Source organism: Cetorhinus maximus, chromosome 7, assembly GCF_964194155.1.
Source record: "Cetorhinus maximus chromosome 7, sCetMax3.hap1.1, whole genome shotgun sequence".
Classification (NCBI taxonomy): Eukaryota; Metazoa; Chordata; class Chondrichthyes; order Lamniformes; family Cetorhinidae; genus Cetorhinus; species Cetorhinus maximus.
In genome coordinates, this window is record NC_135885.1 from 78,254,721 (window position 1) to 78,269,488 (window position 14,768).

The 14,768-nt window shown below is 43.7% G+C and overlaps 1 protein-coding gene across 1 annotated transcript in view; it reads left to right on the forward strand.

Annotated features, from left to right (window-relative positions):
• Positions 1–13,810, forward strand: part of tyr (tyrosinase) — a 72,903-nt gene extending 59,093 nt beyond the window's left edge. Inside the window, exons 4-5 of the mRNA XM_078545748.1 lie at positions 8,336–8,517; positions 12,245–13,810. Coding sequence (XP_078401874.1) covers positions 8,336–8,517; positions 12,245–12,477 — 415 coding nt within the window. The 3' untranslated portion in view covers positions 12,478–13,810. The remainder of the gene's footprint in view (positions 1–8,335; positions 8,518–12,244) is intronic.
• The last annotated feature ends 958 nt before the right edge of the window (positions 13,811–14,768 follow it).

Genomic DNA, 14,768 nt, shown 5'->3' on the forward strand with positions numbered 1-14,768 from the left:
GCAGGTACCCTTTGCTTTATTTGGCAGCTTACTATAGGTTTTGCAGATGCCTTATTTCATTGTATCACTTTAATAAATGTTTATACAATAAGTAACAACAACACTCCTTTCTTTGTATTAAAAACAGAAAATGCTGGAAAAACTCAGCAGGTCTGGCAGCATCTGCGGAGAGAGAAACAGAGTTAACGTTTCAAGTCCGTATGATTTCTTCAGAGCCTCCTGTCTTTGTACCTTATATTGTTCTTTAATCTTTAGATTTAGTTTCACAAGTCTTCTCCTTTGAACTGGCATTTGCCACACGATACATGAGCCTGTGAAATCTCACGCTTTTCAATTGTCATGTCTACAAAACAAAACTGATAAGCAATTTCGTCCCAAGGCAGGGAAAGAGGAAATAAAAGCAGCAAATGCTGGAAATACTCAGTAGGGCAGGCAGTGTCTGTGGAGAGACAAAGCATTACCAGGCAGGATTTCCCGGTCCCGCCAGCAGCTGGCATCCTGACAGGTGGGACCAGAAACTTCGGAGTGCGACCAAAAGTCAGTTTCCCACTGGCGTGAAAACGGGTTGCAGTTTTCCCTTCCCGACTTTCATGGTGGGTCGGGTAGCCTGCCACGCCACGTCAGGAATCACATTTGCACGCCATTGCATCTCACGAATGCTCATTAAAAACCCAGCTCCCCCTCTCCAAATCAAATGGCGACATTGTTGGATAATTAGGCCATTGTGAATCATGACCGAGTATAACTGACGTGCACCTGCAGTGAACTGCACTTCACTCGCGACTTCGAGGTTTGTGCGTACAGCACTCGCCTACCTTTCACTGTGCTGTGTTCACATTTGCTCCCACTCTGTTCCAGGACTGCTCAGGCAAGACCTCAGGAAGGGAAGGTGTGACCAGTGGTCTGGAAGGTACATGCTTGAATGGGGTTGGAGGCGTTGGCTGGAGCTCAGGGGATGAGGGGTGGACAGAGACACATGACTTGGGGGAGATGGGGAAGTGGGAGTTGACTGGAGCTTAGTGTGGAGGGGTAGAGAGAGAGACACATGTCTGGGGGTGGGGCTAACTGGAGCACAGGAGGGAAGGGATGGACAGAGACACTGCTGGGGGTGGGGGAGGGAAATTTGACTGGAGCACAGGGACGGAGAGGTGGACAGAGACAGGTGATTGTGGGGGTAGGGGGGAAAGGAGAGGGTGCATAAGGCAAAGGCAGTCCTGGGGCAGCACGCACCATGTGGTCAGGGCCAGAAAGGAAAGGCAGTCCAGGGACAGTACACACCATGCTACAAGGCTGTGACTGGCACACACATCCTGGTCCCAGTCCAGGAAGGGGGAGGGCCTGTCCGTCCTGTGTCAGGCGTGCATAGAATGGTGCGCAGGGCATGGTCAGTCCCTCACACATTTCGGTCCTGGGGGTTGGTGGCTTGGTACTGGGCTGCAGATGGCACAGTCACAGTCAGGGGTGGCATATGCAACCTGTAAATGGAGAACTGGTAACCAAGAAGGGGGCACGCGATGGTCTCATGGGGGCAGGGTGGGTCTCGATAGGTCATCGTGCATAGGGCCTTAAGATGGGGAGGGGTCAGGTCGACATGGGGCATCTGGACATCAACAGAAAATAGTTCAGTGGGGACGACAGGGATAGCAACAAGAATTACCATGGGATTAGAGGGGGAGGCAGGAGAGTGATCGGAGGAAGGGAAACTTGCACATGATGCTCTTGCAGGACATTAGGAGGGACTTGGACAGTCACGGTGGGGGGCAGGGGAGGGGGGTTGGGGTGGTTGGAAGCTGTTATCAATTTAGAAGCAGAGCAGCGCCATTTCAACAGCCAATGGAATGAAGCAGTTGAAAAATAACCTAGAGAAAAAAAATCATCAAGGGTGGGGTCTGAGGTCTTGAGGGAAGAGTCAACTACTGCACTTGTGGGCTGATTGAAGGGGCTCCCTAATAACTTCCACTTTAGCATGTGGAGAGGTGTCAGCTGTGGCTCAGTTCATAGCACCTTCGCCTTTGAATCAGAGGGTTGTGGGTTCATGTCCCACTCCCGGAAACCAAGAACTGTGATTGTACTCGAAAGAGTTGCAATCTGTGACTGTTGATAACTCGAAAGAGTTTCAGCATGTGGAGAGTAGGGGTCAGCTGACACATGTTAGGAAGACTCAAATGCCAATTGAAGGATTTGGGCACCTTAACTCATGGTGTGCATTCTTGCGAGAATCCATCACGGCTTAGGGCCAAATGTTCATTGGGTTTGAATGACCATTTGTCCCTCTCTTCAGAATGTGCAAAGAGCAGACATACATTTTCAAAATGCTCCAAAGACCTCTACACATTGCAGCTGAGAGTTTCAGGCTTTAACCACCTCAGCGATTACAGTCATTACATTAGTGCAAGGTTGGTCTCTAATCTACTCCAAAGGAGGCAGCCTGACAGTGCCCTGACTGAAGGCTGTACACATCCAGATACAACCTCCTTTGTGAAAGTGCTGTCATGCCTATGGCATTCGATGGCGGGGGGGGCTTCAGCTTCCAGTATCCCTTAAGACTGTGGGACAGCTGCAAGGGAGGATCTGGGGATGGAATGCCTGGAATGAGGGCAGCCCAAGGGCTTCACAATGACTCCCTAGCTTGGCGATGGAAGGTGATCATTCCAGGGTTATGTTCAATCATGTCTTTGTTCAATTTTCCCACAGAGACGAGGAGGAGTGCACAATGGAGGCAACACTGCCTTTTTCATGGCTCTCATGTAACTGAGGAGGAGAAGAAGGGCCTGTGGCCACTGGGCAGGAAAAGAGGAAGTGCCTCGCCCTGAGGAACAAGGGTCCGTGTGGTCCTTTGAAGACCCAGAAGCTGAGTGGAGAGACCAGTTCCATGGAGGCATTTGGCATGGCCCAGAGTGTACTGAAGATGCCTTTCATACTTGCAGATGAGCGAGAGACAGTGCTATAGATGCTTCCAATTGTCTAGGGATGTGGTGGCTCACATCTGCCACATTCTTAGGGAGGACCTGATGCCCCATGGCCTGGGTGGCCCTCCATTGCCAGTGGCTGTAAAGGTGACCACCGCACTCAACTTTCTTTTTGCGAGTGACTTGTTCCAGGGCTCCACTGGGGACCTATGCGGAATATCATAACCCTTCGCTCATAATCTCATCCGAGGGGTTACTGACATCCTATTTAGCAAGGTGCACAGCTACGTCCAGTCCTCCCTGGATGAAGCCAGCCAGGCTGCCAAAGCAGAGGGATTAACAGCAATCTCCAGATTCCCACGGGTTCAGGGTACCATCAACTGTACACGTGGTTTTAAGAGCTCCCTGGCAGCTACAATTCATCAATAGAAAAGGCTTCCACTCTCTCAATATGCAGCTGATTGTAACCAACAAAAATAGATTATGCAGGTCTGTGTGAGATACCCTGGGGGCTCGCACAACTCATACATCTCAAGTCACTCACCGGTGCCACAGATCTTCAAGGGCGCTTGGCGCATCCAGCGTTGCCTGATCAGTGATAAATGCTACGCCCAAAAGACGTGGCTAATGATGCCCCTTTGGTGGCCACAAAGTGCTTCAGAGAAGAGGCACAATGCAGCTCTTTTTGCGACATGCTCCTTGATTGAGCTGACCATTAGCATACTGAAGATGCATTACTGTGGACCTGTTTCTGTGCTGTGCTCACCAGATGGTGACCCAATCCTGCTTTAAACTAGGTCCCCTGAGGTGTGTGTCTCTGCACTGGTGGAGGATGCAGATGAATGCAATGATGGCTTGACATTCTAGGTGGTCTGGGGGCTGGAACTGATGAGTTGGCTGGTGGCGTGTCTTCTCCTTTTCATGCCGATGACTGTAATAGAGAGAAAAGTTAATTTGTGACTGGCTGGATAGTCACCTACATTAAAGAGCACTCAGAGTTTTGGCAGATGGACGAAGACGAGTGGATGGGGCGTCACTGACTTGTTGGGAGATGCTGTCTCACCTCCGGTGCAGGAACGGTCTCTGACCTCACAAGCCAGCTCTGTTGCCTGCTCCTCAAAGTGGGTGAGTGGCCTGGAGCTCTGGCATTCCTCCTCCAGTCTGTGATCTCTCCCTGTTGTTGTGGGCAATCTTTTCCTGCATAAAGACAGATGAACAGACTGTGAGCAGGACAGATATCAAATCAAATGATAAGCATGCCTGCATTTTGTGTGTGCTAAGTTGACCTATGTAAGGGCTGAAGATGCGACTTTTGCAGGATGTCACAAGAGATGAAGATATTATAGTGTGTGTGAGAGAATCAGTGCTCACGTCCCGTGTGCTGGTAGTGTGTGAGATCCCTGTAGACTTTAGCCCTGCAAATGCCTGAAGGCCTTTTGAGAGTGTGAGTTGAGGTTGAGGAGATGGTTGGCTTACCCTGCCACAGCGGATGAGATCATTCATCTTTTCTCGGCACTGGGTAGCACTCCTATTCTGAGGAGCACAAACACTGACTGCCCTGGCGACCTGCTCCCAAGCCTTGGTGGTAAGGTTGGTAGACCTCTGGCTCCCATCACGGGGGTAAAGGATGTGCCGCCAGTACCTTAGGGACACAGCACCTGTCTCTTCTGGGGACCATCGCCCGCCATGTCAAGTCCTGGGCTGCAGAGAATGAATGTGTGCGTGGGAGCCATTTAAATATGGTGGACAGAAGAATATGAGCCAATGAGGTAACGGCAGGGCAGACAAATCCAAGCCCACTCCACCACCAAATACGATGTGCTGCTCATTCATGCATACGTAATGAGGTGAAGAGCAGAAACCTACCACGCCGGCTGGTGGGAACCGCGTTGCCTTTTCCACCTGCTAGCGCACCTAGTCTCCGGAGCGGAAAATTCAGCTCACCCATTTCAGATCGATGACATTTCATCAGAACTGGACAAAGTTAGAAATCTATTAGATTTTAAGCAAGTGAAAGGTGGGGAGAGTGGAAAAAGAACAAAAATAAAAGCTTTGTGAATGTGTTTATAATATTTCCCAAGTTATTTGATTCTAGGCTTACTCAAACCACAGATTATGTTTATGGTTACAGAATACAGTTTCTTCAATGGCAGTAGAACACCGAATATGTTTTTTTCCACTTCAGACAGTAGGAACACTGAGATAGATACCCCAACAGGAATATTTAGCAAGGGCACCAGACAAATCCTAAATCTTTCACCTTAATTCTATATCAATGAATGACCTGGGAGTTTTACTCCAATTTATGTCCACGAGCTAACTATGGCTAAACTTGGCTCATTGAACTCTCTTACATTCAAATTAAATTAACATTTATATTAGGATCTACATAAAATGCTGAGTGACTAAATTATCCTTTTACCAGTGAAGGAGTCAGGTACATGAACTTACTATATGAAACATAGATGATGGTCGGAGCCTTTAAAAGTAAACATTGGGGTAGATACTCATTTCCAGGTGACCAACCAGTTGAGTTCAATGGCCGCCTGCCTGTGTTTTATCTTGAGTTCAGGGTCTAGATGGGGTTCTTTAGGGTTTTCCTGTTACTCTAAGATTGCTACCATAGACTGTTATTCTTATTTATTTACAGATCTATGTATGTCTCAGTACTCTACATGAGGTTATGCTTCTGCTTCCCACCAGATCACAGTCTCTTAGTCATGTGACATTGCATCATAGTTACATCAGCATTTGCATTAATATCAGGTACTGGTGTTAACCCTTTACTTTACAGCCTGTTCCTGCCAGCCAGAGGCCAGAGTCTCGTTTCCAAGCCACTGGCAATGCCCTGCCCCAGCATTCCACTGCGTCTTCCGTGGTCCGGTATCTGGCAGTATCTGGCAGTTCAGATGTTGGCCTGCAGATAGATCCTGGGAGGGGGGGGCTGGAGGTGATCATGGAGAGAATTGAGCCTGGTCTGGCAGTGACCAACAGTATCTTTGGGAATTCAGGAAGGTAGCTCTTCAAAACTATGACCTGAAACTTTTCTAGGCTCCTTTTGAAGCAGTCATGAGTGAAAGATCACTCACCAAGCTGCTCAATGTTGGGACAGGATGAACACTCCTCCTACAGGTCCAACACTCCACCTACAGGTCCCAAATATTTGAAATCAGGGTCCTAAGTATGTCACAGGGGTCAATTTGCATAGTCAATTCCTACCACCTGAAATCGGTGCTGTCATCACCCAAGGGAATGCCCCTATAAAAAAAATTCTTTCGAGTTATCAACAGTCACAGATTGTAACTCTTTTGAGTACATTCACAGTTCTTGGTTTCCGGGAGTGGGACATGAACCCACAACCTTCTGATTCAAAGGCGAGGGTGCTATGAACTGAGCCACAGCATGCCCCTATAAAGCAGCAGCAGCCACTGCATGTGTGTTAATGAGCACTTAGTCTAATTGACCTCATTTTGAGGCCGTTCCTGCCCCATTAACACTGATTTGGCCAAGCTAAAATCATCCACATTGAGCAAGCAAATAATTAGTGCATTGGGTTGCTTATAAGTGAAAAAAATGGAATCGAACAGCACATCTTAGAATCAGTCCAAAAATGTTAAATTCATGTAGAAAAGAGAAATCATGGCAAAAGAACTGGAAAAATATGCAAGGAAAAGAATCAAAGTGCTGGGATAAGGTTAAAAATCCAAATATCAATTGTGATAGGAGCCTAACTGCCCTTCTTAAACATCTAAGCTATACCATAAGAGGTAATTTTCACCTTTAATAATTTACAAATCCATCACTACACAAATTACATTTCTTTGTACTATATTATAGTTTTCCCCCATGATACAACTTAGGAAGGTTGGATACAGCTGCTGCTTAAAGCATGACAGGCTCAATCCCTGCTGCACTCCAATCCATCCTTTCACTGTGCCATGTGCTCTTTCGCAAAAGAACCAGAGGAATCCTGGAAAGCGATCATTAAACATGAATCAAAATCCTGAAATTTCATGTAATATAAAATAATGTAACTTATTTAGTCATGTTGTGACAGTGGCACTCAGTCAGGGTTAATTTTCAATTCTATGTTCCTTTTTAAATTGTCCACTTTTTTTGACCTGTGCCAGTTTTTTTGAAGCAATTAGTTTTACTGAGTTTGGCGTGCAAACACTGGATCAGGTCAATGTCATGAGACCAAAATGGAGTGCAATGGTATGAATTTCTTAAAGAGGTGGTGTTGCTAGGTTTATTTGCACATGGAATCATTTATAAGTGAAAGACGAACAAATGAGTCATATTTCTATGATTGAGTGTGTAACAAGCTATAGACGACATATGGTTGAGGCAACACTCAGAATATGCTGGTCAAGTAAAAGAAAGGAATGCAAGGAGGCATTTGTCTCTGTCTGCAATGAGCTAACATGTCCTAGCTTAAGTTTTCCCAGGCTATCCTGTTTAAGTGCAAGCGTGAACTGAATCTCAGTTTTAACAATCACCTTCAGTAACACTATATATAAGTGAAACATTTTCCTTCATTCACCATTGTTAGTATTGTAACAGGAGGAGCCTATTTAATGTTCATACTGATCTACTCATGCCCTAGAATAACTTCATCTGCTTTGAATTATAATCTAAGCAACGTTGGAGTTGCTGCAAAAGAGAATAGCACAGGCAAACGTGAAATTTAAAATTTCAGGCTCTCTGATAGTCTGATGGTGTCCCCTAGATACAATGTTGAAGCTGGATAAAGGATTGTATTTGTCAGTAAGCTTTTTAAATGCCATATTAACAATAGAGTTAAAGGGATGAATTCAGCTTTAAATACAGGCATTTAAAGTTTTCATATAAATAGTGACTGAACTATAAATATAAGACAAGGCCTCACTATTTTTAAAAAATAAGCCAATGATACTTTTTAAGGAATAAGAAATAACTTGTGTTTATGTAGTGCCTTTTACATCCTCATAATGTCTCAATTTACTTTACAATCAATGAAATACATTTGAAATTTGGTCGCTGTTATAATGTAGTGGGGAGTGGCAGCCAAATTGCGCACAGTAAGGTCCACAAACGCCAATGAGATAAATGAGCTGATAATCTGTTTAAGTGAGGATGGTTAAGAACACCCTGAGAATGCTCCTGTTCTTAAAATATTGTCATAGAATCATTCCCATTATATTCCCTGACAGGGCAGACAGGATTTCATTTAACATCTCATCTAAATGATGGCACCTCCAACAGTGCAGCACTGAAGTGTAAACCTAAATTACAATCTACAGCAAGCCTTGAATTCAGCACCATTTTTCTTGGAGGCAAGAGTGCAGCCACTCAGCCAAAGATTTAGGTGAATTTGATTGTGATCCAAATAAGCCTTCAGTATTAGAGCTCCTAATATGGTTTATATTTTGTTTTGCCAACTGCAGCATATATGAACAATGGTTACGGAGACACATGCCTCTTCAGACAATCTTTCCAGCAACTAACACACCAATAGGCCACAACCGTGACTATTACATGGTGCCTTTCATTCCAATCTACAGAAATATTGACTTTTTTATTTCAACAAGAGAACTTGGATATGATTATGATTATTTGGTTGAATCAGGTAAGATGCATTTCCTTAAATAGTTCTCGGTATTTTACAAGTTATTTTCTGTGAGGTTAAATATGTATGTTTAAAGTTCTGAATTAATTCTGTGATTCAGTACACCCAGGGAAAGAAAGGAAGTTCTTGTATTTACTCACACATCTTTATACCTATGTGTTTCACACCAACTAATTATTTTTGAAATGTAATCCTTGTTGTTTCTTTGGCAAATGCAGTTGTCAATGTTGCACACAGCAAAATCCTGCTAACAGCAATGAGATGAAAGACTGGTTAATCTGTTTATTTGGTGTTGTTGGTTGAGGAATAAACATTAGCCAGGACATCAGGAGAATTTCCCAACACTTGATTGAATAGGATGTATGATGCCCACATGAGGGGACAGTTGGGGCCTAGGTTTAATGTCTCATGTGAAAGATAATGGGCAAGATTTGTGCCCTGGGGCAGAAATGGAGGTGAAAGGGCATGTATAATTGACAGCTGGCCGGTATGCAGTTTTCTGGCAGCATCCTGCCCAGAGCCAAGTTTCCTGCATGTCAGATCAGGCATGGGATGGCTATCTGCCCACAAAGGCAGGTAGTTTGTTTAGATAATTAAAAGGCCAATTAAGACCAATCAGAGGCTGACTGGAATTTTCCATTTGGCCTATAGCCCTCCCTGTACTGCAGCTGCCTGGAAGTAGCCTCCCAGCAGCTGATTTTGAAACACCGCTCACCAACCACCAACCCACCCAATCTTCCCCACTGCCCGCCCATCTCTGAGCTACAGCTGTGGCCCCAGGCCGGCTAGAGGAGGGGATCCCCTCCACAAAAGTGATCAGGCACTTGTGGCCAATTTTTTCTCAGAAGTTTCAAAAGTCCAAAACACAAAACCCTGCCCAACCTCCTTGACAACGTCATACTCCCTCAGTGTTGCGGTGTAGTAGCAGGGTTTATGTTGTTCTCGGGTCCTGCTATGAGGCCTCAACTCAGGACTTTCTAATTGAGAATCGATACTATACTACTGAGTCAAACTGATATGCAGGGAGAAGCTGCATAGTAAATCGGGTTGTTGTAAGGTGGCTGAGTTGCTACTATTAATGATAAAGTTGATCTGCAGACACTTCTTGGATGGAAACATTAAGTTTATTTACAATGTACTCAGCAGCAACTACACGTGTGCTTTCAACCCCAACTCTATCTCTACACTGACTGCTAGGGTAGCCTGCGCTACTCTCCTATTGGTTACTACAGATCATGTGATATTCCTTAACAAGTATTATTCTTAAAGGTACATTACACACTAAATAAAACCATAATTACTACAGGTGTTGTCTCTCAGTGTGATGCCACTTCCTTTACAGCAAGTCACCTCTCTCAAATATCTACAGACTTTTTATATTGGCCTGGGGAGTCATTGCAACAACATCCATGACATCTGTAATTAACGTCATCTAATGGCCCAGCACAAGGAGGTATTGACCTAACATAAATTGCTGTTGTGGATGAGAGTTCCAAGCACCCACCGCCCTTTGTGTGTAGAAATGTTTCCTAACGTCGCTCCTGAAACGCTCAGCTCTAACTTTTAGGCTATGTCCCCTAGTCCTAGGCTCCCCAAGCAGCGGAAATGTTTTCTTTCTGTCTGTCCTACCAGTTACCCATAATATCTTAAGAACTGCAATTAACTCACACTTAACATTCAACATTTCAGGCATTACAACCCTAATTTGTGTAAAAGCAAAATACTGCAAATGCTGGAAATCTGAAATAAAAACAGAAAATGCTGGAAAAGCTCAGCACGTCTGGCAGCATCTGTGGAGGAAGAAACAGAGTTAATATTTTGAGCCTGTAGGACTCTTCTTCAGTGTCTACTTTGTGTACTTGGTTTGCTTTGTCTATTTTCCTTCTACTTTGTGTAACCTTTTCTCACATTTAAACTCCTAGGGTCTAGATGTTATTCTGGTAAATCTACACTGCACTACCTCCAAGGCCAATATATCCTTCCTAAGGTGTGCTCCTTAGAACTGCTCACAGTCCATTACCAATGTGACAGGCATCAGCAGCTCATTCAAAGAAATGTTAACAAGGTCCTTGGACCAATTTTGGGCAGACTTCACGCTTCTTTTTGGTTATATTCTGTAGGTGTGCCACTGATTATGGGCCCAAAAACAGGCCTTAAACAAATGCCAACTCCTTGAATCTAAAATGAAAGATTTGCAGTGCCTTGCATGACCACTAGACGTCTCAAAGCACTTTACAGCCAATTAAGCAATTTTGAAGCATAGTCACAGATTTATTGAGGAAACACGGTAACCAAGCTGTATATAGCAAACTCTTACAAATGATAATTGGTTTTTTGGGATGTTGATTGAGGGATAATTATCGGCCAGGGCACTGGGGATAATTTCCCTGTTCTTCAAAATCTACATAAATAGTTTCATGAATCTTGGTCAATGCTGTTGCATTAAGTCTTTCAAACAAATGTTTAAGTATCCTTTTTAAACTTTAATCTTTACATAATGCTTAAGTTTTTTTTATTCATTCATGGCAAGACCAGCATTTATTGCCCATTGCTTATTGCCCTTGAAAACCTTCTTGCACTGCTTCAGTTTGTGTGGTGAAAGTACTTACACAATACTATATAACAGTATATATATATATATATATATTATACAGTTAATTGTGGAAGTACATGCTTTATTAATGTACAATAATTTCAAAGTTTTATAAAGTACTTTAACATGTTGGATCACTAAACCAACACAAGTAGATGTTCAGCCAATTCATTCAAATATTCTCAACTCTATACGAGATGAATTATTTGAGGAAACAAGGAGACTATGAAAACTATGAAAGGATGCAATATTATCCAGGGTTAGATAACAGGGTAAGAGTAAGATAATGGGCAGAATTTAGCCCTTGGATGGCGGGCGGGCCCCACCGGCTCGATGGCAGGCAGGCAGCCAAATCCCGCCACTGAAACAGGGCCCGCTGCCATTTTGAGTGGGTGGTCCAATTAAGGCCCGCCCAACAGGAAGCGCTATGCGCTTCCTGAACCGGGGCGAGGGAATCCCCAACTGTCAAGGTGCGCTCTTTCGCGCGAAAGAGCACACTGCTCCCTGAGGTAAAGTCCTGTCTCGACGTTTAGTGAAAGGCAAGTAAAGTCAAAAAATAGAGATATTTTAAAATGATTAACATGTCCCCCTCATGTGACAATGTCACACGAGATGGGACATGTTGATAACAAACTCATAAAATTTATTAAATTTTTACAAAACGGTAATGAAACTTCATCCTGCCAGTGGATGAAGTTTCATTAATAATCGACAGGCCGCTGGGGCTCCTGGCCTACCCGCCAGCCTTAAGGTTGGCCGGGCAGGGCATTTAACTATCTTAATTGGCCATTGATAGGTCGGCTGGCGGACAGCTGATTTCGCTGTCCACCCGCCTTCCTTAAGGTTTAAATGGTCCGGGATGACGTCGGGGATTCCTCCCAACGTCATCCCGCGCCATTTTCCCTCAGCGAGCGGGCCCCGCCCCCAAATCGCCAAGGGGAAAATCCTGGCCAATGAGTTCATAAATATGTTCTGAAAACTAAATGCCTTGCTACTCCTTTCTTGTAGTTTCATGGTAATTCAGTATAAATTTTGCAGATTGGGATACAACGGACAAGTCAGAGATGCTTTCAATCTATATCTGCATTTCATATTTTTTAACATATTTCTTTTTTCCCTTCTTGTATTTTTCAGTACCACCTTCAATTCAGGAAATTCTCGCCCCCTATCTACAGCAAGCCAAGCAGATCTGGCCTTGGTTGCTAAGTGCTGCAGTGGTTGGCTGCTTGGTGACAGCACTATTTAATTATATTATTACACAGGCATGTCAGAAGAGGAAGAAACAAGACCCCACCTTTGAAGAGAAGCAGCCTCTGCTCAATGAACATGATGAGTACCAAGGTGTAACTTACCAAACAGCTATGTGAATTGTCAGTTCAACACTTGGATTATTGCTAATATGTGAAATCATGACAATTATAATCTATCTGATGCTACAGAAAAAAATTCTGCTATAATACACTGACCGTCCACCCCAAACATTATCAGACTTAAGTACAAGATACAAGCTTTGTCCGATACTGAGACCTTTCTAAACAAATAGGAACAATCCAGTACCTCATCAAAATGGCCCCTTAAATAATCTTTCCACTGTGCTTGTCTCTTGTTCAACTCTCGAATGGGCCAGATTTTCTTATTGCAGTAAATCTAATGGCATCTGCCATTGGTTGGACTTGCCTTTGCACATTTAGGTTTTTAAGATTTTTACACAGCAGTTGGTTAGATTGGATATTTCTCACTCAGAAAAGTGATATATTGGATACTTCGCATTTGTGCAATTAAATGTTATGGACATTCGATAAGTACTTTTGCGAGGAGGAATTCCCAGCCAGTTACAACTGATTAAAAATTAAGATCAACTAATTAGAATTTATTTGGCTCCCTGAAGCAAAGATATAATTGGATTCGTTGAGAAGAGAGGCAACCACAACCTGTCATTGCAGAGAGGATTCCAGGGGAAATTAGGTATGCAAAGTGCACAATGGAGTATTTGCAAATAAGGAGTCTAAATGGGAATATTACTCTATTTCTGCCATTCTGACAATATTAAATGAATGTTAAAAAATTCTCTAAAATGATATTGAATTATATAATCCCTAAGTGACAAAGACTTTAGGGAATTGGATAGCCCCAAAATCAGGTGCAGGGATCAGGATCCATGATTACCCCATGTCTATTCAAAATGATGCAGGCAGCATACAAACTTCATGCCGCTTGCTAATTATAATGATTATGAGACGCAGCCCAGACCAGTGCATAACCTACTGTTGCATGACTGCTTACTTCATGTGATGCTAGCACCATGTTAGAGGGTGGTAGAGGCAGGTCAAAAATCTAAAATTCCACCATAGCACCATTGTGGAGCACAATCAGCAGTCTAAGCTGAAGGCTCACTGCCAGCTTGAGGCAACTAAAGATAGGCAATACAGAATGCTTTACATCAGCCACTTCTCAAGAGTTTTTTCAAAAAAAAGGGCACCTCCAATATAATTGTCTGAAATCGTTTTGAAAAAAACTATAGATATTAGCACATTCCTTTACTGGCACTTGTACAGTACAGGGATTTGTTTTTTTTTGTTAACAGAATAGAAGCAGTCCTATTGTATCCATCCCAGGCTTGGGCTCACAAGTGCCAAGTAACATTCGCCCCACACAAGTGCCAGGCAATGACCATCTCCAACAAGAGAGAATGTAACCATCGCCCCTATATCCCCAATATCAACATCCTGGGATTACCATTGACCAGAAACTGAACTGGACTAATCAGATAAATACTGTAGGTACAAGAGCAGGTCAGAGGGTAGGACTCCTGCAGTGAGCAACTCACCTCCTGACTCCCCAAAGCCTGTCCACCATCTACAAAGCACAAGTCAGGAGGGTGATGGAATACTCTCCACTTGCCTGGATGAGTGCAGCTCCAACAACACTCAAGAAGCTTGACACTATCCAGGACAAAGCAGCCTGCTTGATTGACACCTCATCCACAAACATTCACTCCCTCCACCACCAACACACAGCGGCAGCAGTGTGTACCATTTACAAGATGCACTGCAAGAACTCATTTAGGCTCCTTAGACAGCACCTTCCAAACCCAGAACTACTACCATCTAGAGGGACAAGGACAGCAGATACATGGGAACACCACTACCTGGAAGTTCCCCTCCAAGCCACTCACCATCCTGATTTGGAAATATATTGCCATTCCTTCACTGTCACTGGGTCAAAATCCTAGAACTCCCTCCCTAACAGCACTGTGGGTGTACCTACACCACATGGACTGCAGTGGTTCAAGAAGGCAGCTCACCACCACCTTCTCAAAGGCAACTAGGGGTGGGCAATAAATGCTGGCCCAGCCAGCGAAGCCCACATCCCATGAATGAATAAATAAAGGAAACTAAAAAGGAAAAAAAATCATTTTTGTGAACTAACAACTATTTTACCACAAAAATATTTAACAGCAGTTAAAAGTCTGCAAACCCTTTAAATTAAATTATAAACACTTTGCAAACAGCAAGTCTTTTATCGTAAGTCTACATGAGCTTTAAACAAATACTTGGAAAACATGCTGCATATATTCATGAGTAATGTACATAATATGCAACATAAACTTGCAACACAGTGACAATAGATATACAAGTTTTTTACTTACAGTTTTGTT